The following is a 25,103-nucleotide window of genomic DNA, read 5'->3' as shown; positions in this document are numbered from 1 at the left end:
CAAAACAAATTAATGGGTCAAAAGATGGACAGATTTATATGCTCTAGTTTTGGATCCTTAAAATAATGTTTCTATACATAAAATGGTTTGGATAGTTAATTGGATCACTGCATCAAATTACTTGGGTCGGTATTTATGCATTGGATACGATCCAAACCATATACTTAACAGGCAACTTTCCATGAAGCATGGGTCAGATTCGGCTGTTACAATATGGATCAAAAGCGGATATACAAACAGTCAGATCTGACCCGAACCATTTCTTGCTGTAATGACTACTGAGCACCGAATATTAATCTAGAGATCCTTGACACGTTCATCAATCTGGATCATTGGATTGCCTGACTAACCCTTCTCTTCAACAATCAGCAATGTTAGAATAAAAATGTGGGTGAGGTGAGTGACCTCTGTACTATACACCTGTTACACTTTAACAAAACCAAGAGAATATGTTAATGGACCATGGCCCACCACCATTTGATGGGCCCACATAAGAGATTAGATATATAGATCTCAAAACAAATAATCAAATAATCAACGGTTGAGAGAGAGAGCCAGGGAAGAGGCAGTGCATGGGAAGAGCAACAACAGTGAGTTAGTGTTGGTTGGACCATTCCATGCTCTACCTTATCCCTGTCTAGGCCATTTCACCACTCCCCATATCTTACCGTTTCGTTTCGTTTCGGATGAAATCTTCAATTTTATCCGGCTCGTGTCGGTTTCTGTATCGGTCACACCTTCCGCACCAATTACAAGATATTTTGTGCATGTAGCCTGGTTACGTATATATACATGTGTGGTGCGGTGGTCAAGGGTGGGTGTGTAGTACACACGTGCAAGTACTACTAATGGATAACCGTCGGATTCTTTTTTAACTTTGTACTGCCCATCTTAGCGTACGTTGTACTGACCACTGTTTTAAAAACCTGACCCACGGTCCAACCGGATTTTTAGAAATTTTGACCAGGTTCATTAAACCGGTTTTTGTAATTTAACAGTCCGTGGTTCTTTTTTTTTCTAAAGCAAACTTCTTCTCAAGTTTTGAATTTGAGAAATCTTGAAAAAGTCATATTTCCGTCTAGAGTGACCTAAAATGGGGTTTGTTAACGTGTGCCCAAGGGCAGATGTTGAATCAAGAGCAGACAATAAGCGATAGGCATCGCGATGCGACGGGCTTTACTTGGCGAAATAGAAGGAACATGTATCACACGTGCAAAATCTGAAAAAATACCACATGAATATTCTACCATAGTAGGTATTGAAGAATCAGTACATGAAATTTTAATGAATTTGAAAGAAATTGTATTGAGAAGTAATCTGTATGGAACTCGCGACGCATATATTTGCGTCAGGGGTCCTGGATACGTAACTGCGCAAGACATCATCTCACCGTCTTCTGTGGAAATCGTTGATACTACCCAACAGATAGCTAGCCTGACAGAACCAATTGATTTGTGTATTGGATTACAAATCGAGAGGAATCGTGGATATCGTATGAAAACACCAAATAACACTCAAAATGGAAGTTATCCTATAGATGCTGTATTTATGCCTGTTCGAAATGCGAATCATAGTATTCATTCTTGTGCAATAAATACACCTTGGGAATATGTATCTCGAGGTATTTTGATATAATAATAAAAAAAAGGGATATTTTCAATACAAAATTCAATTCCTCTGATGTATTTATTGCACTTTAATGTGTGTCTTATGGCACATGTTAACAAAACCCATATTATAAAACGCACCTGAGTTATTATAGTTTTGTGGTTTGACAAATGTCTCATCTATCTATACTACACTTTTTTTTTTTTATCTTTTCTCTTCACTCTCTTTAACATTATTATTTTTCATTTTTCACCTCTTAACCTTAATTTTTTTTTAATAATATACCTCTAATTTTTTTTTTTTTTTGACTTTCACCCCTTAACACCCAAATAGGATGTTTGTGCTGTAAACACAGTCGAACTCTACGACACAAACATTCTCTAGTATATCTATATAATAAAACACAACTGTATGACCCACTTTACTATAGTTTTGTAGGGATAAGCGTCTCATCTGCTACAATTTTATATGAGACAAACATTTTACCAAGCTGCAATTTTATGGGACCTACTTTATTTTATTTATTCTTCATTTCCTCTTATTTTACTATATTATCTTTTTTTAACCCAGTTGATTGGTTTTCATCTTTTATCCATAAATCTTATATTTTTTCAATAATATCTCTCCAATTTTAATTTTTTCACTTTTAGCCCTTAAATCAAAAGAGGATGCCCTTCACCCCCTCCAACTTTACTATATTTTTTTAACCCACTTTATTATTTTTCATCTTTTACCCTTTTAACCTCAAAAAAATTTAATAACACCCTCCAACATCATTTTTTTTTCCATCCAATCAAATTGAACCTCAATTAGATTGGGTTTTGACTAATTAAGTAAAATTTTGTTTTGATTATCAATCTGATTTTTAAAACATTTGTTATAATGTTCTTGAAATACCCAAATTAGCTCATTTTCTCATCTTCTCCACATGCTTAGGTTTTTCAACGACGTTTGCAATCAATTTTATCGATTTTTTAAAATCATGAATGATGAATGAAAATGATACATTTCTAATTTGGAACATTTATATTTAATTTTTTTAATTTATTGCGATGATTCATAACAAAACTAAATAACAATGTTAAGATTTCAAATTTATTGTCGACCTCACCACATTTTATTTATTGGAATTCGCCACTTCTTATTTATTGTCAAGCTCACGACTTTTTATCGTCAAGGTCGACATTTTTTTATATTGTTGAATTCGATAATTTAAAAAAAAATGTTGAACTCGACAATAAAAGTGGAGAGTTCAATGTTGGTAAAACTCACGCGTTTTTGTTTTTCAAGTTTTTTTTAAGACTAAAATACATGAAAAGGTCTTAAGAACTTGTATGGATGAAATTGCAAACTAAAAGAACCATCTTGATCAGTTTTCATCTAAAAACGAAGTAAAGAATTTGAAAAAACTCCTAAGTTTTTACAGATCTTCAAAATATTTGAAAAAATCTTCGAAATTGACTTCTTCTTCCTTCTCATATCCTTTCCATCGGAATGATGTCTCAAAAATTTGATTGAAATGTTAAAATTCCAAATTTTTAGGACGAAATGTGAGGAGTGGGTTCAAGAACTGATTAGAAAGAAAAGTTTGACTAAATGGACTATTAAGAGAAGTTTTAAAACTTAGGGACTAATTGGAAAGAAATCCCTCCACCAGGACAAGTAATTTTCCTTTTTAAAGATTTTTGACAAATGATTGAAGGATATTTTGGTCAGTTTTAATTAGTCTCTCTTAAAAGATCATGGTCAAGTTCGGCAAAAATATGCCTCATTATATTGTCGTAGCACGCGGTAGATCATTGTACTACACATTTTATAGATGAGGCGTTGTACTACATGGTCGTATTGGGATCAGTACACTCTATAAAACCTTTGTAGTGAAGAGAGGCGAATTTTGTAATTATCTTTCAATTTTAATTTTTGGGATCGACTATTTATTTATTTATTTGAATGAAGATTATACCTTTTAAGAAGAAAGAAAATAATAGAATAACAATGTGATGATGATAATATTTATCAATTTGATGGAATGCATCCATCACCACCATTTTATATTGATCTTGTCATCTATATATGATTTTTTTAAAAAATAAAAATTAAAATAACCTTTATCATTTTTTTCTCAATTCAACAATAGAACAACAATGGATAATGAAAATAGATACGAACATACTTTCAATAACATAAGACATGACTCTGAAGATAATAGAATGAAGAAGCATGATTTGTTTAACTAACCCCAAATGTTTGTGATTAGGTTTTGATGGTGATATGTTGAGAAGAACAAAATAAATATATTAGAATTAAGAATCGTGATACTCTGACAACCCCCCCCCCCCCCACACACACAATTGTAGATCATTTGCCTCGAGATACACAAAAAAAGATTTATGGTTCTGCATATCTTAAGGCAAATGTTCTACAGTTCTGTGACGGGGGCTAGAATTAATGATGTGCTATCCCACGACGATCACATCCTAAATCAAAGATAATTGTTCCGAAACAATCTCATAGGTGTGTATGAAATAAATATTGCAAATAATCAAATATTACATATGAATTCATATATTTCTCTAACCCTTTCTGTAATTTAATAAACTTAAACTAGAAGAGTGATAAAATGGCACCACTTTCTAGTTTACTTATAAATTTGTCAAGAGGTTGGATTGAGTAATTAATGATTTTAGCTTCTAATGAAATAAAAGCCTGAATAAATTACCCATTGGGGTTTAGGTGAAATGGTAAGAAGTGATTAGATGTGCTCCCCAGGTTATGATTTCGAGTCTCTATATGCTTCTCCATAGAAATGTGACTACTTAAGTATCATAACATGTGACAGGATGGGATGGTGCGCACGGCTTAATCCAAGGAGATTTGTCTTACCAAAGATGGGTATACTCCCTAGCCTACAAATAAAAGCCTGAATAAATTCGTCATCAAGAAACCCTATCCCCCCAAAATTGGGGTTGCTTGAAATGATAGTGCCAATTAGTGCCTACAGGATGTCTTCTATCTACAAAATTTGTCTAGATTGCTACTTAGTCCAAAAGTTGCCCCTACATATATATTGCTAACATCCCCATTCTTGGCATTTCTTACACAATGTGAAAAAGGCCCAAATTTGAAGGTCTTAGGCCGTCAAATTTCATAAAATTTGACGGACCAATAGGTCAAATTGACGTTGAATTTTTCATTGTCAATTTTCTTTTTACGGGCGAAACTATCAAATTAATGAAGGATGAGAGAAATTCAACAGCTCTGAGCCGTCAAATCTAGGAACATCAAGAATTTTGACGGTCCTAGACCGTTAAAATTCAGTTTCTAATATTCATGGGCCTTGGCCTGTCAAATTTTTTTGTCGATTTTTCCAGTTTTCATGTAGTGTTAATTGTCCAATATTCAACTTCACAAGTTATCGTGGATCTTATTGTCATCTTATAGATTTATCGTTTTTATTTAATTTGAAATAAACCTATCAAGTAGAATAAGTTAAATTCCAAAATCAAATCAATCATGATAGTTAACAATGATTTTTTTCCATAAGGATTTAAAAGTGGAAGCTTATAAATTTTTATACAAGAATTTTCTATTGTTTGGGAATTTTCAAATAATAGAAATTTCTGGAAAAGAAAAATGATTAATTTTCTAAATTTCCATAATTCATCATGTTGAAAATACTTCCATGCCAAAAAATTTAATAAGTTTAATGTGCTCACAATCTTGGTGAGCAAAAATTAATGTGATCAAAGACAATGAAAGTAGTCGAGCCCTTAACTAACCAAATTTGGGCCCTATGCTCTACGTATGGTAACATTCACTTCAAATTTACTTTTAAAGAAGCAAATAGGCTTGCGGACAAACTTCTTCATTGTTAACTACTCACGACACTAGAAACATTTTCGCTTTTGATCTTCCGTTTGAGATGAATTCCATTGAAAGGGATGATACCTCTAGGACACCCTATGTGAGAGTGTAATTTTTTTCCCTTATCTATATATTCTAGTCAGGGGGTCTGCCTAAATCCCCGAATACTCTAAAAAAAAAAAAAGTAGTCGAGTATTGGCCCAAGCCCCATATATACTAATATCAATCTCATAGCTTTGAGAAGTTCAAATTAACGATGAAAAAATTACATAAAGAAAGAAACAATCGACAAGCATCTTGATCAATCCATAGGTACCTTTGAGTCATGTTTTAAAGTCATGGGATTCAATTCCAATTCTTTAACCCCACTTAATGATTCATATAGTATGGATTCCTTGCAAATGAGTTTTCTCTAGGCGATGGTCGATCGGTTGGGATCGGAATGCCTTAGAAATGGAATATTGAGGACTTGCTACACCCACTACAAGAAATAATCATTTTAAAAACGCCCCAAATTCTAAAACAACAGGGGTGTTGTTTGAAAATCGTTGCATAAAACAAATCAACAAGGGCATTTGTTTGGAAAAATGTCAGACAATCCAAATCTAAACGAGCTAAATTTTTGGTGTCAAAATTTTTGCGTGATTCTCTCTTTCTACCATTTTCTCTCTACAAGATTTACTTTAATCACTTTGTCTCCTCCAAAAACCCTAACTCATCATCGTTTCTTCTAATATCATTAGCCACAGAAACCTCAACTTCTCCAAGCCCTAGTTTGGTACTTGACTTCTCATTTCAACCTCTTTCACTCAATTTTTTTCTCAAATTTGTGAGATCGATCGATCATCTTTTGTGAATGATTAATTACAAGCACCACCACAGAGGAAACACAAACCCTGTCGCTTTCGTCCAATAACTTTGACCTAGGGTTTTCTTGTTGAGAAAGGAGATATATTTGAGTGAGAAGAGGTGGAGAAGGGATTTTCCTTTGTAACCTTTACTTGATATAAATAGTGAAGAAGATTGATCTCCTCCGAGGACATAGCCCAGAAAAGAGTGAATTTCGTAAATCGTGTTTTCTTCTTTATTTTGCATTGTGTGCTTATTTTCTTCTTGACTTTTGCAACAATGAGGACAACAAGACTATGGTCTATGGATTGGGCAAAGCCCAGATACAGGACTGCTCCCGTGTATACAGGGATACCCGATTATCAAAATAAATAAATAATAATACATAAATATTGCCTAAAGTCATTTTCATCCTATTTATCAATTTGAATTGAATTTTATTTGAAGATTTCAATGTTAAGGTTGTATTTCAAAACAAATTAATGGACCAAAAGATGGACAGATTTTTCAACTTTTTATCCCATCCAGATTCATGTATTGTTGGTTTGGATCCTTAAAATGGATCTTTACATAAAATGGTTTAAATATGGAGCAAGAGAATGTGAACCGAGTTGGATCAAGATGGGTTTAATTAAGTAACTGCATCAAATTACTGGGGTCAAAAGGCACCTTAATTTGCCATGGAATATGGATCATACAAGATGAAGTATGGGTCAGATTCGGTTGTTACAATATGGATCCCAATCGGATATGAGGAGAACAGTTACAAACAGTCATATCTAAACCAATATCCTACCCGGACCTGAACCTACACGACCCATTTCTTGCTACACCAATCACCACCGAAGATTGATCCAGAGATCCAAGGATTCTCTGACTAATCATTCTCTTCAACCATCAACAATCAACAATATCAGAATAACAATGTGGGTTGTTAGTGAGCCTCTGTACACCTGCTACACTTTAACAAAACCAAAAGCATTTGTTAATGGACCATGGCCCACCACCATTTGATGGACCCACATTAGAGATTAGATATATAGATCTCAAAATAAATAATCAAATAATCAACGGTTGAGAGAGAGAGAGAGAGAGAGAGAGAGAGAGAGAGAGAGAGCCAGGGAAGAGGCAGTGCAGGGGAAGAGCAACAACAGCGAGTTAGTGTTGGTTGGATCATTCCATGCTCTACCTTATCCCTGTCTGGGCTATTTCACCACTCCCCATATCTTACCGTTTCGTTTCGTTTCGTTTCGCATGAAATCTTTAATTTTATCCGGCTCGTGTCGGTTTCTGTATCGGTCACAGCTTCCACACCAATTACAAGATGTTTTGTTCATGTTGCCTGGATTACGTATATATATATATACATGTGTGCTGGTGTGGTTTGGTGGATAGAGAGTCTTGGAGAGAAGGGATGTGCTGGTGTGGTTTGGTGGATAAATTCTTGGAGAGAAGAGAAGTGTGTGTAGTACACACGTGCAAGTACTACTATTAGATAACAATTAGATTCTTTTTTAACTCTGTACTACCCATCTTAGTGTACGTTGTACTGACCCTACTCCCTCCTTTGACCTCTTAATTAATATCTATTTAAATTACTTTTAAGTTTTAAGAGATATTTACCAGTCACTCCTATCTGTTTCAATTTTATTACAAAAACTCCCTTACTTTGTCAAATTTCTTACTTGAACAAACCTAACTTGATTTCAAATATTACTGAGGGTCATTGGACCCATATGGATTATCAAATTATCAATCCAACAACACAAACTTCTAGATTTCATGAAAAAACTTGAATTCGAAAGAAAAAAAAAAACCTTTTGACCTTGATCGTAGGTGTTGAAACTAGATGGCTAGTGAACTTTCAAATAAAAAATAAAAATAAAACAGTGAAATTTTTTTTTCTTTAAGTTCTTAGAATTTTATCTTTTATAAGTTATAATTATAACTATGTGACATCAGATCATATTTCTATAAGTTTTAAGAAATATTTACTAGGCACTCCTATTTGCTGTAATTTATTTCAAAAACTTTCTTATTTTGTCAAGTTTCTTACTTGAACAAACCTAACTTGATTTCAAATATTACTAAGGGTCATTTGACCCACATGGATTATCAAATTATCAATCCACAATTGACTTTTAGATTTCATGGAAAAATTTGAATTCAAAAAAAAAAAAAAAAAAAAGCTTTTTAACCTTGATTGTAGGTGTTGAAACTAGATGACTACTGAACTCTCAAATTAAAAATTAAAATAAAATAGTGAAAATTAATTTTTTTTTTTTAAGTTATTAGAATTTTGTCTTTTATAAGTAATAACTATGTGGCATCAGATCATATTTTTAAAATGCCACAAATTGATACGTATAGAATCCAATCTAACGTATGTTAAATAATAAATTAGTCGTATAAATATGAATTATATGACGTGGATCTCACTTCAAGGTTTAATTGGTAACAAACTTGATAAAGTCAGGTTTGGTGTATAAAAACTTCATAAAGTAAGATTCCGTTAGAGAAGGGAGCTTTTTTTAAATAAAAAGGAAAGAGTTAGGTCTGCCAGGCAAATCTCTGTACTTTTAAAAACATTCACTAATTTCCTGGTAATATGGGGCCCACCCTACCTACCCCACCCTAGCAAGCTAGACGTCAACCACGTGTCTGATTCAGATACTGTACTTCGTGATGTTGAACATTACATATCTACAGAGATCATATATCGTCAATTAAAAAGGTCAAAATAATATATGTACTACATGTTCATGTACTACTAGTACTACTCTCAACCATTGAGGAATTCCTTTTCGTGACGATAACTAACTAATAGTGGTAGGGCCCTTAGAGATGTTTTCATAATGTCCAATTGGTGGGGTATTTATCATGAGTAGATTGATTAGGTTTCGATATACACTAATGATTTTCTGACTCGAAAATTTTCACTCGGTCTTTACTCGACTGATAAAGATTGCTCTTAACCAGTTGAAAAACATATGTGCGCGCTAGCATATGTCATATATTTTTCATTTATCAAATTTTTGGTAAAATTTTAGAACGGATTTTTCCAATCCAAAATCGAATAAAACTTGAATTTTTGTCGTATTCCGACTTGCTAAAAAGGTTCTAGACAACTATTACTAATATTTGGTTACCTAACAATTTAGGTGAAGTTGGGCATTCTTTTCCTGTTAATTGTTTGGGCTCAAAACCCATATTTTGTAAATGGGCGGGGATGCCGAAACCAATACAAGTTCATGGGAAAGATAATAGATCCATTGATAAGTTCGTCCTCGCATCTTGAAGGTAGTAAGAAATACATTAACACACGTTCCTTGACATAATATATTGCTCTAAATATAGTTATTGAATGGTGAAATAAGATTCTTGTTGCCCATCCCATTTTTTGAGTAAGGCATTTATACAAACAAACTCCGGATTTCAAACATGTGAGATCAAAAGCTGTTGGCTTTGGCAGATCCCAAGATCATTTGATAGCTTTGTACACAACTGCATCCACCATATAGTTTTACAAGTTAGGATTGAGCCAAAGCCATAGATGTACTTATATAATGATAAATTTTGAGGTCCAACTCAAAACCAAATGACAATGAGTGGAGAGGCCCAACAGTTTATAAGGAGAGAGACGAGGCAATGAGTGTCCAGTGTCGGACTAAACACAGCAAGGTCACCTGCCCACTTGAGATTAATTTTACTAGAAGTATTGCCAATTCCTATTAAAGAAAAAACATTCAGGAGAAACACCTGTCTATATAATGAAGAATCTCCATTTGATTTTCTTAATTCCACAACATACAGAGATGGACTTATCACGAACATCTGTGAGAATTTCAAAAGATAATAATCTTAGTATTGTCAACATCAGTTATTCTGATGTTATTAAAGTGTGAGTGCTGTAAAAAGGTCGTGAAACCGCATGTACTTCCCCAAAAACATGATTTTCCAAATTTCAAATTACTTACCTTTGCAGTGACCGAAAGGCTACCAAGTCCTTTCTGACCCTTGTGTTGTTGCATCACCTTCAACTGCATAATCGACACACAAAAAATCGAAATTTAGCTATAAATGCACTACTTTGCGCACATATAAAGTGTTTTGTGCAAGAAATGAGCCGTGTGACTCTGTTTGGTGTGAAAAAAACGAAACAACAGAGGACAAAAATCGCACAAAACACAAGACATTTACACAACATTGGGATGTCTCATTTTGTGCTTACTATAAACCAACCTTTCCATTTCTTTTATGGACTTCGAATCCCATCTCTGTGACAATATTCTCAATCTTCTCGATTAGTTCTTCTGGTGAATGATTGGATGTGAATCTAATCTTCCTCTCGGAAGCATCCTGTAATTACTCATATTTTTGAAAAGCTTCATGAGATACCATCATAACCATATACATGAGCTATCACCAATGAAAAGGAACTCAAATGGAGAGAAGGATATAAAAGAACAAAGCAAGACTAGGTGTTGAAGCTCTCACCTCTTTTTCAAAGAATCCCGAAAGATCAAGGAACGATGACATTCCAATTAACTCAAAGGCATTGATTAGTTTGGGTGAATCTGTATGTTTCTCGGATTCGGCTGGCTATGACACAGAAATGGATTACTTCTAGTTTCATAGAGAACCATAGAAGCGTGCCCAAGAAGGGTAACCAAGTCATACCTTAGGTTGTATCGAGAAGGCACCGTCATCCATGAAAATGTCTTCTTCTTCATCTTCGGGATTCGCAGGAATATAATCTTGCTTGAACCATTCATCTTCTTTGATCTCGGCCATTGTTATTCTGGTACTGAGATTGGGATCAAGAATCCTCCTTATCATATTTTGAGTACCGGGGGAAAGCCATTTGGGTATATGAAGATCTCCCTTTAATATCTAAATCATCATAGAGTAAGAAAAAATAGCAATTGGGGCAAATAATGTTTGGTATATAAGGCCATCAGTGTAGACAACACAGGGATCAATTTTCATACTTTATGATAGAGAACAGCGAGGTTTCGATCATCGAAAGGGAGATGTCCAACAAGAACAACATACAAGATTACGCCACATGACCAGAGATCGGATGTTGAGCCGTCATACCCTCTATTTGAAATAACCTACAAAGATGGTCACAGGATCACAAATCAGCCAAAATCACACATATTTGATAATTAAAAAAAAAAAAAGAAACATTAGAGTTATTGAAAATTAAGTTCATGGCAACCTCTGGGGCAACATAGCTTGGACTTCCACAGGTTGTATGCAGTAACCCATCATCCTGAAATTTCGGAAACAAATAAACAATATATTGGATTTCGTATACAAGTTAAAGCCATATTTATGAGATTAAGGGATGCTTTGATCTGCTTTACCCGAAAATGTTGAGGTGAAGCACTGAGGCCAAAATCTGATATCTTAATTTTTCCAGTCGTGTCTACGAGAATGTTCTCTAGCTGCCGTATGTATGTGGAAGGATGATAAGGATTAATCAACATGGTTGTATTCCTTTTTCTGTATCTTTTTCCAAGTGAAGCTGTTGTTTCCAACAATTTCTTAATTCAACTACATTATATGTTGTATAACTAAAAATGCCACTCAAATTACCTTCAGATCTCTGTGATATACACCTTTGTCGTGGCAGTAGCTCACAGCATCGATCAACTGTTGGAAGAGCTTCCGGCCTTTAGCTTCTGAAAACCTCCCCATTGACGTCTATACATGATATTTCCATATTTCTTGGTTATTAATTAGATACAAAAATTGAAACAATAACAGTCTAATTACATATTATACCAATAAAACATGATTAAAAATGTAAGGAAATAGAGATGGCGCTGCTTACAATTCTGTTGAATAATTCGCCACCGGGAACATATTCAAGGACCATGTAAATCTTGGTTTTGCTGGCTAAGATCTGTAAATTCAGTAGCCAACCAAAGCAATGTAAGGGTGATTTATTGGCACATATTAACATAGTAGCAAAACATCAAATCTAGGAATTGAAAGAAAAAGGAAGGAAAGAAAGAAGACATCGAATCATGCAAGTACACATTCAACTCTTTGCATTTTTTTTTTCAAGTAAGCATCACAGCCTTGTCCACAGAATTTGTGGCCAGCTGAACAAATAATGTTCAACCATTCATTTTTTTTTTCTCCAAACACTGTCTTTTATTATTTCTCTCACTACCTCAATCTAAGTCATTTTTTATGATCTCTCGCGCTCTTTTCCAGTTTGTATGTTCATAATGGAGTGGTTTTTTAATTTTTATTTATTTTTTCCATTTTTGACTAGGCAAGAAGGGTGGATAGTAATCAGCGTGAAGGTGGGTTCAATGAGATTTGAACCAACACTCCACAACCTTTAAAAAATACCTTTTTTTTTATACGTTTTAAAATCCATACCTATTGCAACCCATTTTTAATAATGCTCTCTCTCTCTCTCTCTCTCTCTCTCTCTCTCCTCTCTCTCTCTCTCTCTCTCTCGATATATATATATATATATATATATATTATATATATATATATATATATATATATATATATATATATGAAATGTTCAGCACCCAACCATTTACCCAACTATTTGCCCAATCATTTTTGTCGTACATGGGTTAGAAGTTTTGGAATGGGCTGATTTTTTGTGAGAATAATCTCTATAATGAGGAGATTATCCTCACCAAAAATCAGTTCATTCCAAAACTTCTAACCCCATCACAAATGATTTACTAAAAATGGACAGTCCATAATTTTTCAACTTGTAAACATGGGGTTAGAAGTTTTGGAATCAAAACTTCTAACCCATGTAGGACAAAACATGTTAGGCAAATTGTTGGAAAAAATATTGGGTGCCGAACGGGACCCATATATATATATATATAGGGTAGCGTTCAAGGGCAAACTTTTTAGCAAACTTTTTGGCAAAACATTTTTCAAAACATGGGTTAGAGGTTTTGGAATGGGCTGATTTTTGGTGAGGATGATCTCTACGGTGAGTAGATCATCCTCACCAAAAATCAGCCCATTCCAAAACTTCTAACCCATGTTTACCAGCTGAAAAATTGTGGACCGTCCATTTTTTGTAAACTGTTTTTGATGGGGTTAGAAGTTTTGGAATGGGCTGATTTTTGGTGATGATGATCTCCTCACCGTAGAGATCATCCTCACCAAAAATCAGCCCATTCCAAAACCTCTAACTCATGTTTTGAAAAATGTTTTGCCAAAAAGTTTGCTAAAAAGTTGGCCATTGAACGCCCCCCATATATATATATATATATATATATATATATATATATATATATATAAACAAGTATGTGTATGTGTTTGTTACACCAATCTCAAGGAACAAAAAAAAATGTTTATTTCTCGCATTTTAGTTTTTTCTTCTTATATTCTTGAGTGATTTTTCCGATGGACTACTTTTTTCCTTCTTTCTTGAGTTTGTTCTACTCTTGGGTTATTTATATCTGGGAATTTTTTTTATGACTATTTTGAGCTTTTCTTTATCTTGTTTGGGGAGATTTTTTTAATAGATTTAAATCGCAGAGGAGAAATCTTAAGTCTTTTTCACTTTAGCTCTTGCATATTTCTTCCGCTTTCATTAGTTTCAGATCTGAGAAGAGATTACTAAAAGTCATGTTTTTTTATCTTAATCATTTTATATTTTTTCTCTTCAATTATGGGAAGTTAAATATTTCCTAACTTCTTCAATTTATTGTTGTTGATTGATTAAAAGAACAAAAAGGTAAAGTAGTATTAAACTGATTTAAGTTTTAACACATCAATGGATATTGTAAATCCGTCGTTCATCTGGATCCGTGGGCCTAGGCGTTCCGTTTGAACTTTGGAAAATTCAAACATTTCATGAATTGAATTCTTCTACAACTTGTTGTACATCAAGCGTTTACCGATTAAGCTAGTTGACGTTTTCAATGCTCTTGATTATCAATCCATCAAATCCTAATTAATAAAGTGAATATCATCCTCTAGTAAAGTTGATCCTATCATATACCATCAATCTTAAGTAGGAATATAATGGTGTGGGATCCAAGTGTTTCATCTAATTATAGGTCTACAACCAACAATGTGGGAAATCAATCAACCAGATACATTATTTTGAAGTATTATAAATCAATTGCAACAATTCCCACTAATAAAACAGCTAATCCTTATCAGAGACAGTGACCACCCACATCAATTTATATCAGATGATCACAATTATTGTGCAACACTCCCAAATATATTTCACTAATCATATTGTGGGTACATGAAAATTATCATCTGAGGAGGATAGCCACTTTCTAAGAAATCGAAATCCTCGACTTTAGGATCCTAAAAGTAAATCCTTGTCTCCAAAGTCCAATACATATTAGCCGTAATCTTTACGAAATTATCCTGTTAATTGATACTTTGGGTCCATTGCTTGGAACAGTAGTGATGTACATTCTAATTAACATGCGAAATTATGGTTGGGTGAACTGTGACACTATAACAGATCATAATCAACATGTAGCCACTATGAATAAAAGTGTATGCAAGATCTTCGAAAGATTTACAATATCAAAATTTGATTCAGATAAAAAAAAAATTGATACAATCATGATTTTTCAGAAAACTATATAAATATAATGAACAAAAGTAACGATTTTTTTATTTATTTATTGTCAATGTTTTTACTGATTGGAGTGAAATTTCAAAGATAATTAATAAAAAAAAATCTGAAAACTAGGATCAATTATAGGATTGAGGACAATAATTCTTATACACAGATATTGTGGAAAATTTGCTTTCATGTGATTGGGTAAGTTTAGTTTGACATCCATCAAGTGGGCCCTTCTTGCCTTTAAAGCAAAACCAAAAAACAAGTGATTGGTTTGTTTACTTTAATTTTTTGTTGACATTGTGGGCCCCTACAATGATAAGAACAGAATTATTTATCATGCACTAATGAAGGTTTTCTAGAGCTATACGATACTCCCCGGCCATCTTGGCCGTTGATGTTGTTCATACATGGTCTCATCCAATGTCTTATTAGCGAGCTCTGGCTTTTGTGGATCTTATTACTTTAAGAAAATAAGTGGCACACATTTATCTTTAATAAATGCAAATTGGTCCAAACAAAACTAAAGGAGGTTTAGATTGTAATCCTACAATTTTCATAACTTTATAAGTCAAACACCCCTTAAGTTACTAAGAAATTAGCCTAGTCCCCATGCCATATATATATATATATATATATATATATATATATAGGGAAATGTTCAGCACCCTAAGTTTTACCACACACTTTAACAAACGTTTTTTGTCCTACATGGGTTAGAAGTTTTGGAATGAGCTGATTTTTGGTGAGGATGATCTCTATGATTAGAAGATCATCCTCCCCAAAAATCAGCTCATTCCGAAATGTTTAGCCCCATGTTTACACGTTGAAAAATCATGGACCGTCCATTTTTTGTAAATCAATTTTGATGGGGTTAGAAGTTTTGGAATGAGCTGATTTTTGGTGAGGATGATCTCCTCACCATAGAGATCATCCTCACCAAAAATCAGCTCATTCCGAAACTTCTAACCCATGTAAGACAAAACGCGTTGTTAAAGTGTGTGGTAAAACTAAGGGTGGCGAACGGGACCCATATATATATATATATATATATATATATATATGGGTCACGTTCCTAAGACTCATATTGAGACTCACATTGCGACACACCGTTTTGTCTTATATGGGCAAAAATGTTTGGAATGAGCTGATTTTTTGTGAGGATGATCTCTGTGATGAGGGGATCATCCTGGCAAAAAATCATCCCATTCCAAAACTTCTAACCCCATCAAAATTGATTTACAAAAATTGGACGGTCTATAATTTTTCAACAAAAATTGGACGGTCTAGAAGTTTCATAATGAGCTGATTTTTGGCAAGGATGATCTCCTCACCATAGAGATCATCCTCACAAAAAATCAGCCCACTCCAAATATTTTTTCCCATATAAGACAAAACGGTGTGTCGCAATGTAAGTCCCAATATGAGTCTTAGGAATGCTGTTCTATATATATATATATATATATATATATATATATTATATATATATATATGGGAAATGTTCAACAACAAACATTTTGACAAACATTTTGGCAAAACATTTTTCAAAACATGGGTTAGAGGTCTTGGAATGGGCTGATTTTTGGTGAGGATGATCTCTACGGCGAGGAGATCATCATCACCAAAAATCTGCCCATTTCAAAACTTCTAGCCCCAGTTTACAAGTTGAAAAATCGTGGACCGTCCATTTTTTGTAAACCATTTTTGATGGAGTTAGAAGTTTTGGAATGAGCTGGTTTTTGGTGAGGATGATCTCCTCGCCGTAGAGATCATCCTCACCAAAAATCAGCCCATTCTAAAACCTCTAACCCAAGTTTTGAAAAATGTTTTGCCAAAGTGTTTGTCAAAATGTTTGTTGCTGAACGGGACCCTATATATATAATATATATATATATATATATATATATATTTTTTTTTTTTTTTTTTGCATAAGTAAAAATCATCATTATTTCAATATGGGTTAGAAGTTTCGGATTGAGCTGATTTTTTTTAAGAGAGAGAGAGATTAGGAGGTGTTTGTAGGTGGAAATTATGGTATGTTAACCTAATGATGTGTGTGTATTTTTTTTTCTTCTAAGGTAAATAACCATTTTAATTCTCAATACATGAAGTGCTCGCAAGTTTTTCAAGTGATGATCTAAAAAGGTTTAAAGTGACAATCTTGTTGATAATTTTTTCCTAAAGTGACAATGTCACTCAAAAATAGCGAACCTGACATGTGAGATCCTCACTCGAAAAACTTGCAATCTTGCATTTCATGATTTGGAATTAAAATGAACAGTGAGCTGGAATCGGAATTTCGTCAAAAGTTGATCACGTTTTGAAAAATTTCTCTTTCTTTTATGAAATACCATCCTTCTTAATTGAAAAAAAAAAAAAAAAAAATCTGTCTCCCTAAATTTACAAGTATTAGATTTCTATGTTGGTTATTAACATTTTGTTGTGTGTCTTAGCATACGTCCCCATGTTTTCGAGAATATTTGAGAGGTCCCTCAACCTTTGTATAATTTAGAAAATTATTAAAAAAATGGCCAAAATATCCTCATTTTCAATCTCTACCAAAAACCCATGAAAATGAGGGAATCTGGGGATAAAACTTACTTCTAACTTATTCGAACTCATCTCAATTCATTTTTTTTCGATCTTTTTTAAAAACCTTTGATATTTCTACTAAATGATTTTTTATTTTTTATTTTTTTAGACACGACTTCTTTCAGGGACGTAAGTGAAGTTTTTCCAATTAACAAGGGAGATAGATATAAAAGGAGAGAGCTTCTATTAACACACCTAATTTTTTTACTTATAGCACACCAATTGGTGTCTTACAAGTAAAAAAAATTGGTGTGCCAATAGAATCTTTCCAAAAGAACCATTATTAAACATATCAGGCTCGCGAAACACACTAGTCTGAAAACCCTAACTGTTTTAAAGTTACAGAAGATCAACCAAATTAAAATAGAAAAGATAAAGAATTATACTTTACTTAATCTACAATTAATAATAATAGAAAAGTTCGTAATTAGGAAAAAAAAACTAATAAAGATCTTTAAATTATAGAAGAAAAAAAAAGTTTGTAATTCTGAGACTTTACTTACTTCATGTAATCTGACCACATTAGGATGCTTTAAGAGCTTCAAAATCCTGATTTCTCTCTTTATCTGCTTCCATGTCCATTAAAATTAACATAAACATCAACAAATCCATCCATTAAAAGTCGTATAAAAATTACGAGAAACTAAAAGGATTATATACATAAGATTGAAAAGAGAAAGAAAGAAAGAGAGAGAGACCTGATCAGTGATTTTGAGATCTAGAATTCTTTTCTTGTCCAATATCTTAACTGCAAACGCTTGACCTGATTCTATATTCTTAGCTAATTTTACCTTTCCGAAATTACCCTCGCCAAGAGTCCTTTGGAATTCGTACTTATCGACTCGCACTCCTTTCTTCTCTACCTCTCTCACCATTAAAATTTAAATATCTCTCTCTCTCTCTCTCTCTCTCTCTGGAATTAAAATGGTGAAAAAGAGAAGAGAAGAGAAGAGTTGGGTGAGTTGGGTGAAGAAGTGAGGTTTGATCTTCGTCTTCGTTTTCTTCGCTGTCCCTCGAGTGCTCTCTAGCATACAACGTAGTTAGGTTGCCTTTTTATGTTTTATTATCCATCAATAATGAGATTGTGACGTGTGGCCTCATAATTTTCCTAAAGAGTAACCGGCTGGCTAGGTTACCAGGTTTTTTAAATATACGTGGCACAAAAATACAATATTTATTTATAAATCAAAGTCTCAAACCACGTTTAACATATGCGTGTATAGTTGAGATGGAATATATTTCTTTTTTATTTATTTTAAAACGTGTGTAAATTGTCTTTTAAGAGTAAATTTCTGAACCGATTGCTCACGTCACTGACGTGGCAGGTATAAAAAAATCTCATTATAGATATCCTGCCACGTCAGCATCTTGTTGAGCGTAGTATCTATGGTGGAGTGCACGCCTCTTGTCTAACGAAGTGGCGTGAGGCGTCACTCTAGCATTACTCATGTTCTTTTTTCCACCTCCAATTCCACAACCGATGCCAGCTAGGACTTTTTACAAGTCACCATTAAATCACAGAGATTTCTCTCCTTGTAAAAATCATCAAAATTAGTTTTATTTACAAAGTCTACCCTTCTCACTCTCTCTCATACAAAAAAAACAAAAATTCTTATTTTCTCTTCTATCATAATTGACCTCAAAATTATCATTATCTACAAACATGACCAAATCTTATAGTTAGAAGTATTAATGGGCACCCATTTACTGAAATCGATTCCGACTCCTTTTTTATTGAAACCGATTAGAATTGGATCTAAAATGAAATCGAACCTATAGAAATTAAAGTCATTAAGTTCTATCCAATAGCTATCCACGAGTATCCGAAATCGATTTATTCTATTCATTTCTTTTCAAATTATAGATGAGTTAAGATATATTTTTATTTCAAAATAAATAGATGTTATATAAAATTCTTCAACTTTTTTTATAAATTATTGATTGGGGCTTAAAATGAGTTACTCTTCTAAAAATTTATTACTTTTAATTAAGATAAATTTTTCTTTTTGAAAAAAATTATTAATTTGTATCTTTAGTATAACAAATTATAAGTAAGTTAATAATTTTGTTGATAATATTTTTTTTTAAAGGAATTTTTTATAATGATTTGAAATATTTTTTTTCTCATTTGATTCTTGAGAATCGAAATCGACAGGTATTTGTGATTTTATGTGATTTCGATTCCATTTATTTTAGAATTGGACTGAGAATAAATAAAAAAGATTTGAACTCGATAGGTATTTATGATTTTTGGTGATTTCAATTTCATTTATTTTAGAATTGAACTCAGAATCGAAATCGAACTAAATATAATGATTATGGTTCAAAGCTCCTTAGGAATCGAATTGAAATTGACCCATTGACACTCGTACCGCATCCATAAGATTAAGAGGAGGCGTAATATTTGTAAATAATATTAATTTTGAGATCTCTTAGGATAAGGAGAGAAAATGCGAGATAGGGTTTGATTTTGAACACAAGGGCTAAAGTTAGAAGAGTGGGAAGGATAGACTTCGTAAATAAAACTAATTTTGAGGATTTGTAAAAGAAGAAAAATCTTCCTAATTTAATGACTTGTCGATGAGAGTCATAGTTGCTAACGTTTGAGGTGTGGTTAGAGGATTTCTACCCTCCAACGTGATTGCATGCAAATGCTGACGTTTTGAGGGTAGAAAAATCCATAATCATTGGTGACACGATATAGGATATCCTAACCTAATAGCGGATCCTGTACTATCTAAAGTTGGCTAACTACTAGATTTCCTCTCTCTAAGATTCATTTTCACATGATTGTACGATAGATATTGATTTTTGGTACATATATAATATAACAAAATTAAGCCATTAGAAATATATGCATATACATACATTCCAAATGATACCCGATATGAGCATTAACTCTTCTGCGGACACCCACGAGGGTATACTCTCACTTATCTGGGGGGTGTGTGTGTGATGTGCAGGCATTACATGTGCCCTAAGACTAGTCATTGGACAAGACCATGGTCTATGGATTTGGTAAAACCCAAATACAGGCCCGATTTATTATTGTCTACTGGAATACTTGATTATAAAAAAATTTGTATTGAATACACTCTATGATTGTAATACAAGTTAAAGGTTTGGATTATCATTATTTAGATTGAGTTGTGATAATTTGACTCATCAGGTGGCATACTCAAATGACTCCATGACGTGGACAAGATCGGGTACCGTAGATATGAACGCCTCAGAATACATAATTGCACTTACCCATAAAAAGTGCATCCTGAGCCATATACACTACGTGAAAACTGAAAAATATGACATAAAAAATTGTCGGGCCAAGCCTTACGAATTTTAGAAATAGAATTTTGACGATTTAGGACAGTCGAAATTCTTGATGTTCCCAGATTTGATGGCTTAGAGATGTCAAATTTCTCTCATCCTTAATTAATTTGACAGTTTCGACCAGTAAAAAAAAAAAAAATTGATAATGAAAAATTTGACGCCAATTCGACCTCTTGGTCCGTCGAATTTTATGAAATTTGACGGCCGAAGGCCGTCAACTTTTGACTTTTTTCACATTGTGATAGATCTACAGTTTCGGAATTGTCCACGTCATAGAGTCATTTGAGTATGCCACCTGAGGAGTCATATTATCCGGACTCTATTAGATTAGATCAAGTTTAATATATATTTAATTTCTTTTGAATTTGAATTTATTTGTTGAGATGAATGAGTAGAAAGATTAGGAAAAATATAATTAGAAATAAAAGGTGAAAAATGGAAAATATATCTAAGAGTAATATGCAATAAATTAAGAGAAAATTGACTGAAATGATTTGATCATATTTGATTGAGTGGTCCAGGAGTGACCTCAAGATTGGACCATATATCCCACATCTTGACGTGAAAGTGGATAGGAACCATAATGTTTTTCCATGTGTATCTCATGGAACATCTATGGTTGCCATACACTTTCACGTCAAGGTGTGCGATGTGAGGTCCAATCTTGAGGTCACTTCAACATTATTTTATTTGATGATAATCCCAACTATATATAAACAATACTCAAGTTGATGGTTCTAAAGAGCGAACAAAAGATATGATTCTCCGAACTCAAATATGCTCTTAAATTAAGGTTTTTGATGAGAGGAAAATGGAAGATTAGAGCTCCATGAAGTTCGTTTGAGTTCCATTGCTTTTAAAGACTGCTTATTCTCTCGATGGAGTGGAACATGATTTGTTTGGCAAACCTAAACCTTTAGCATAAAACTTGATGATGTTGATCGAGTCCATCATCAATATCAAAAACTAATCAAGAAAAATTTAATCTACCCTATTTAGTTAATTTTAAATCAAATTTAAGATATGTGATGAGATATAATGTATATCAATCTTTATTCTTTCATAAATAAAGAAGATTGTTAAAAGATAATTTTATTACCTTTTCTCTTCATCCCTTTTCAAGAATAATCTTATCTTTATTGTCTCTATTTTTTTCTTCTTTTCTAAGAACACTCCCTTAAAACTTTTTATGACCTTTCATCTTTTCCTTTTTTTTTTTCAATAATACCCCTTCAATTTTACAGAGTTGCTATTATCACATCAACTTTTACAAAAAGCACTCCAAAATGTGTCTTAATTATGAATTGAGGTGCTCTTAGTAAATTTTAGTGTGGCAATATAATCTCTTCAATTTTATTGTCTTTACTTTTTTAACTCTTAAGTCCCAAAGAGGACTATGGCCAGGGTTACCTAACTCATTGGTCGAGAATTGAATTATGAATCGGTTTGAATCGAACCAATTCACTGTACGATTCTTGCGTGGTTCATCGAATACAACGAATTAAAAAGGAACTGCTTTATCTTTTTTTTTTTTTTTTACAACCCCTTCAAATATTTTATAATATTAGAGATGTCTTCCTAAACCTTCAAATCAATAGCATGCCCCTTTGACTATGGTCTTTCCCATTAAACTGATGAAAAATGATCAAATACCTTCATCTCCAACTAATAAATAAGAAAACTTGAATTTTTTCTTTCAAAATACGCCATCTCCAATCTCTTTTGTACCATACTCATCACTTCAACTTTCAATCGTCTTCAACTTCATCTACCCCAACGAATCAAGTTCATTTTTGAATGGTGAACCACAAACTTGAATTCGAACTGAACAAACCCATGAATTAGGTAGCATAGGCGATGACACCTACAAACACTAATAAAAATAGAGTTTCTATTGGCACACTAACTTTTACTTATAAGTAAAATTTGGTGTACCAGTAGAATCTCTATTCAAATATATACTCCACCTACGAAAATTATTAATAAGAGATTTTTGAGTCAAAACTAATGTACCACACATGATGCTACAGAGGGCTACATGAATACATTACATCATCATCCTCACGCGTAAGGTTTCATATAAACAAAATTTTACATGGAAAAAAGCCTAATCATATAGGTCTAGCCATTGAAGTGTAATTTATTTTATTCTTATTTAATAATAAAGATAAGGGTAGTATAGTCAAACAAACAATAAATAAGATATTTGGCCACCTGTCCTAACTTTATATTTGATCAAGTTGCCAATATCGACAAGTTAAAATTTGGTTGTCTCACAAGTTTTGTCTAAATCTTTGAATAGGGGCATCGATGGATGGACCGCGTCAAAAATATCCTAACAATTATTCAACCATATATAACAACAAAATCTTCAGATATTGCATCCGTAATCTACCATATCATAATCATAATTGATACTTTTTAAAGGGCTGGAATCTGTTAGATTCTTAAGTACTTCTCATGAAAAACACACATGATCCCAATCTTTTAAACACAAAATTCACTGGTTGAGATTTATGAGTATCTTGATAACATAAATCTCGAGAATACTTATCTAAAGGGTAAATCTCAACCATTGGATTTTGCTTTTAAAGAATTGGGATGATGTATTTTTTCATGAGTCATTCTTTGGAGTAGAGGAATCCTGACCCCTTTCTTTAAATTATAGTTATAGTTGTGATGGAAGAGAATTCCCCCCCTCCCCTCCCCTCCTTCTCTCTGACATATGCCCTCATCACAAAATCGTAAATCATTTGCCTCGAGATACGTAAGAAAAAATTTATGATTCTACGTATCCCAATGCAAATGATCTACAATTCTATGTATGTCAAAGGGGGGAGGGGGCTCTGATTATCACAACTCATAAAAAAAAGATTCCCACGTTTATCACATGTAAAAATAAAAAACAAAAAAAACTCCACTACCCTGCAAGCGCAAGGTCCCCACTTCTAATTTGTTGAAGCTTAGAGAGTGATTTAAAATTTAAATTAATTTTATTTAGTGATTATAAGGTATCAATCATTATTGGGACTATGAACCAAACCCACCTTCTTTATTTCTTTTTTAAAGTCTATTTCTAGGATTTTCTTTTGAAGAAGATTGATGGAAAGATACTTGGTTGGTGTGTTTGTCATTCATTATTTAGTTTGCCTACCATTATTGGTGTGCCACATTTAATTTCATTAATTGATGTATTATAAATAAAATTTGGTGTGGCATCCTTGTTTGGAGTCTGACTTTGAAAATTTATACTAAAAAGTAAGGGTGCAACTTGATTCGATTTGAGGTCAAATAAGAAACAACCCGACATAGGCCGGTTCCACTAAATAAGAACTAGAACCGAACTAAATTCCATTGGAATCAAACCAACCCAAACCATACTAAAGCCAGTTTGATACTATGAATTTCCAATATTCTATAAATTGTAAGTAATATTTTTTAATGAAAAAAATAAATATAATAATAAATATAAAATTTTATACAATAATCACTAATTTAACGATAAAAAATCATTAATTTATCCAGCAAAATCACTTTTAATTGTCCTAACTCCTAAAATAACTCATAATAATTATTATATACATATATATTTATTTATTACATAGGAGTTCGGTTCTCAATTTAGTTTGGTTCTATATAAACTTAATCAAATAACCAAACCAAATTGATCGGTTCTCCATTTCATAATCCAGAACCGAATTGTAATTTATTCCAAATCACCCCAAAGCTATTGATTTGATTCAATTCTCAGTTTGAACCGGACCAAGTTACACCCCTACTAAAAAGTATTCTCCAAAAACACACTTGCCTGAAGTCTTGAACTAGTTTAGGAAACCATTTGTTTACAACCCTTCCACCTTTTAGTGAATATTTGAGATACCCCTAAATTTTAAAATTGATGACAAGTCCCTTGTCCTTAGTCTTCTAGATTAATGAAAAATAATATATCTGAAAAAGAAACATTCAATTTTTTTCTTCACAAAATAGTTCATGATGACGACAATGCATAAAGATGATGAGGTTCATCATTCCACTTACTTTAATGTATGGGTATGGGTACACTAATGTAAGGGCTAAAATATTTAGACACCTTTAAATATTACATATATGTAATTTATTAAAATATTTAAAACATAATTTTCGACTTGACCAACCATGACCAACCAAGTTCTATACTTTGCTATCAACTTGATTGGATTTTGTAGTGACTTAGTCCCAAACTCGAGCGAACCAACATTTTGTATCAACTTGAAAATACACCAAA

At 33.0% G+C, this 25,103-nt stretch overlaps 1 protein-coding gene across 2 annotated transcripts; it reads right to left on the bottom strand.

The window, feature by feature from the left end:
- Positions 1-9,573: 9,573 nt before the first annotated feature.
- CIPK1 (CBL-interacting protein kinase 1) lies at positions 9,574-18,542 on the bottom strand. 2 transcript variants are annotated; one of them, XM_086428838.1, is made up of 13 exons: positions 18,208-18,541; positions 18,013-18,075; positions 12,164-12,235; positions 11,926-12,033; positions 11,694-11,774; positions 11,546-11,599; positions 11,313-11,438; positions 11,002-11,214; positions 10,819-10,923; positions 10,564-10,680; positions 10,299-10,361; positions 10,081-10,155; positions 9,574-9,825 (listed from the first exon to the last, which is right to left on the bottom strand). In XM_086428838.1, exons 1-13 carry the CDS (start codon positions 18,382-18,384, stop codon positions 9,757-9,759), a joined length of 1,323 nt encoding a protein of 440 aa, XP_086284964.1. In that variant the 5' UTR covers positions 18,385-18,541; the 3' UTR covers positions 9,574-9,756. The 2 variants fall into 2 exon arrangements, with proteins under 2 accessions (XP_086284964.1, XP_086284965.1); XM_086428839.1 differs by lacking the exon at positions 11,694-11,774 and having other exon boundaries at positions 18,208-18,542.
- Positions 18,543-25,103: the final 6,561 nt, after the last annotated feature.

This window comes from Akebia trifoliata, chromosome 16 (genome assembly GCF_017979445.1).
Source record: "Akebia trifoliata isolate Shusen 1 chromosome 16, ASM1797944v1, whole genome shotgun sequence".
NCBI classification, from domain to species: domain Eukaryota; kingdom Viridiplantae; phylum Streptophyta; class Magnoliopsida; order Ranunculales; family Lardizabalaceae; genus Akebia; species Akebia trifoliata.
This window is presented reverse-complemented; position numbering and strand designations above follow the sequence as displayed.

What these genes read in the sequence shown, in the direction of transcription:
- CIPK1 (XM_086428838.1), bottom strand. Translation starts at nt 18,384, where the DNA reads ATGGTGAGAGAGGTAGAGAAGAAAGGAGTGCGAGTCGATAAGTACGAA. An exon ending in TCGCTGTTCTCTATCATAAA is followed by an intron (nt 11,215 to 11,312) that starts GTATGAAAATTG and finishes ATGATGATTTAG; the next exon opens with ATATTAAAGGGAGATCTTCA. An exon ending in CCTTCTCGATACAACCTAAG is followed by an intron (nt 10,924 to 11,001) that starts GTATGACTTGGT and finishes TCTGTGTCATAG; the next exon opens with CCAGCCGAATCCGAGAAACA.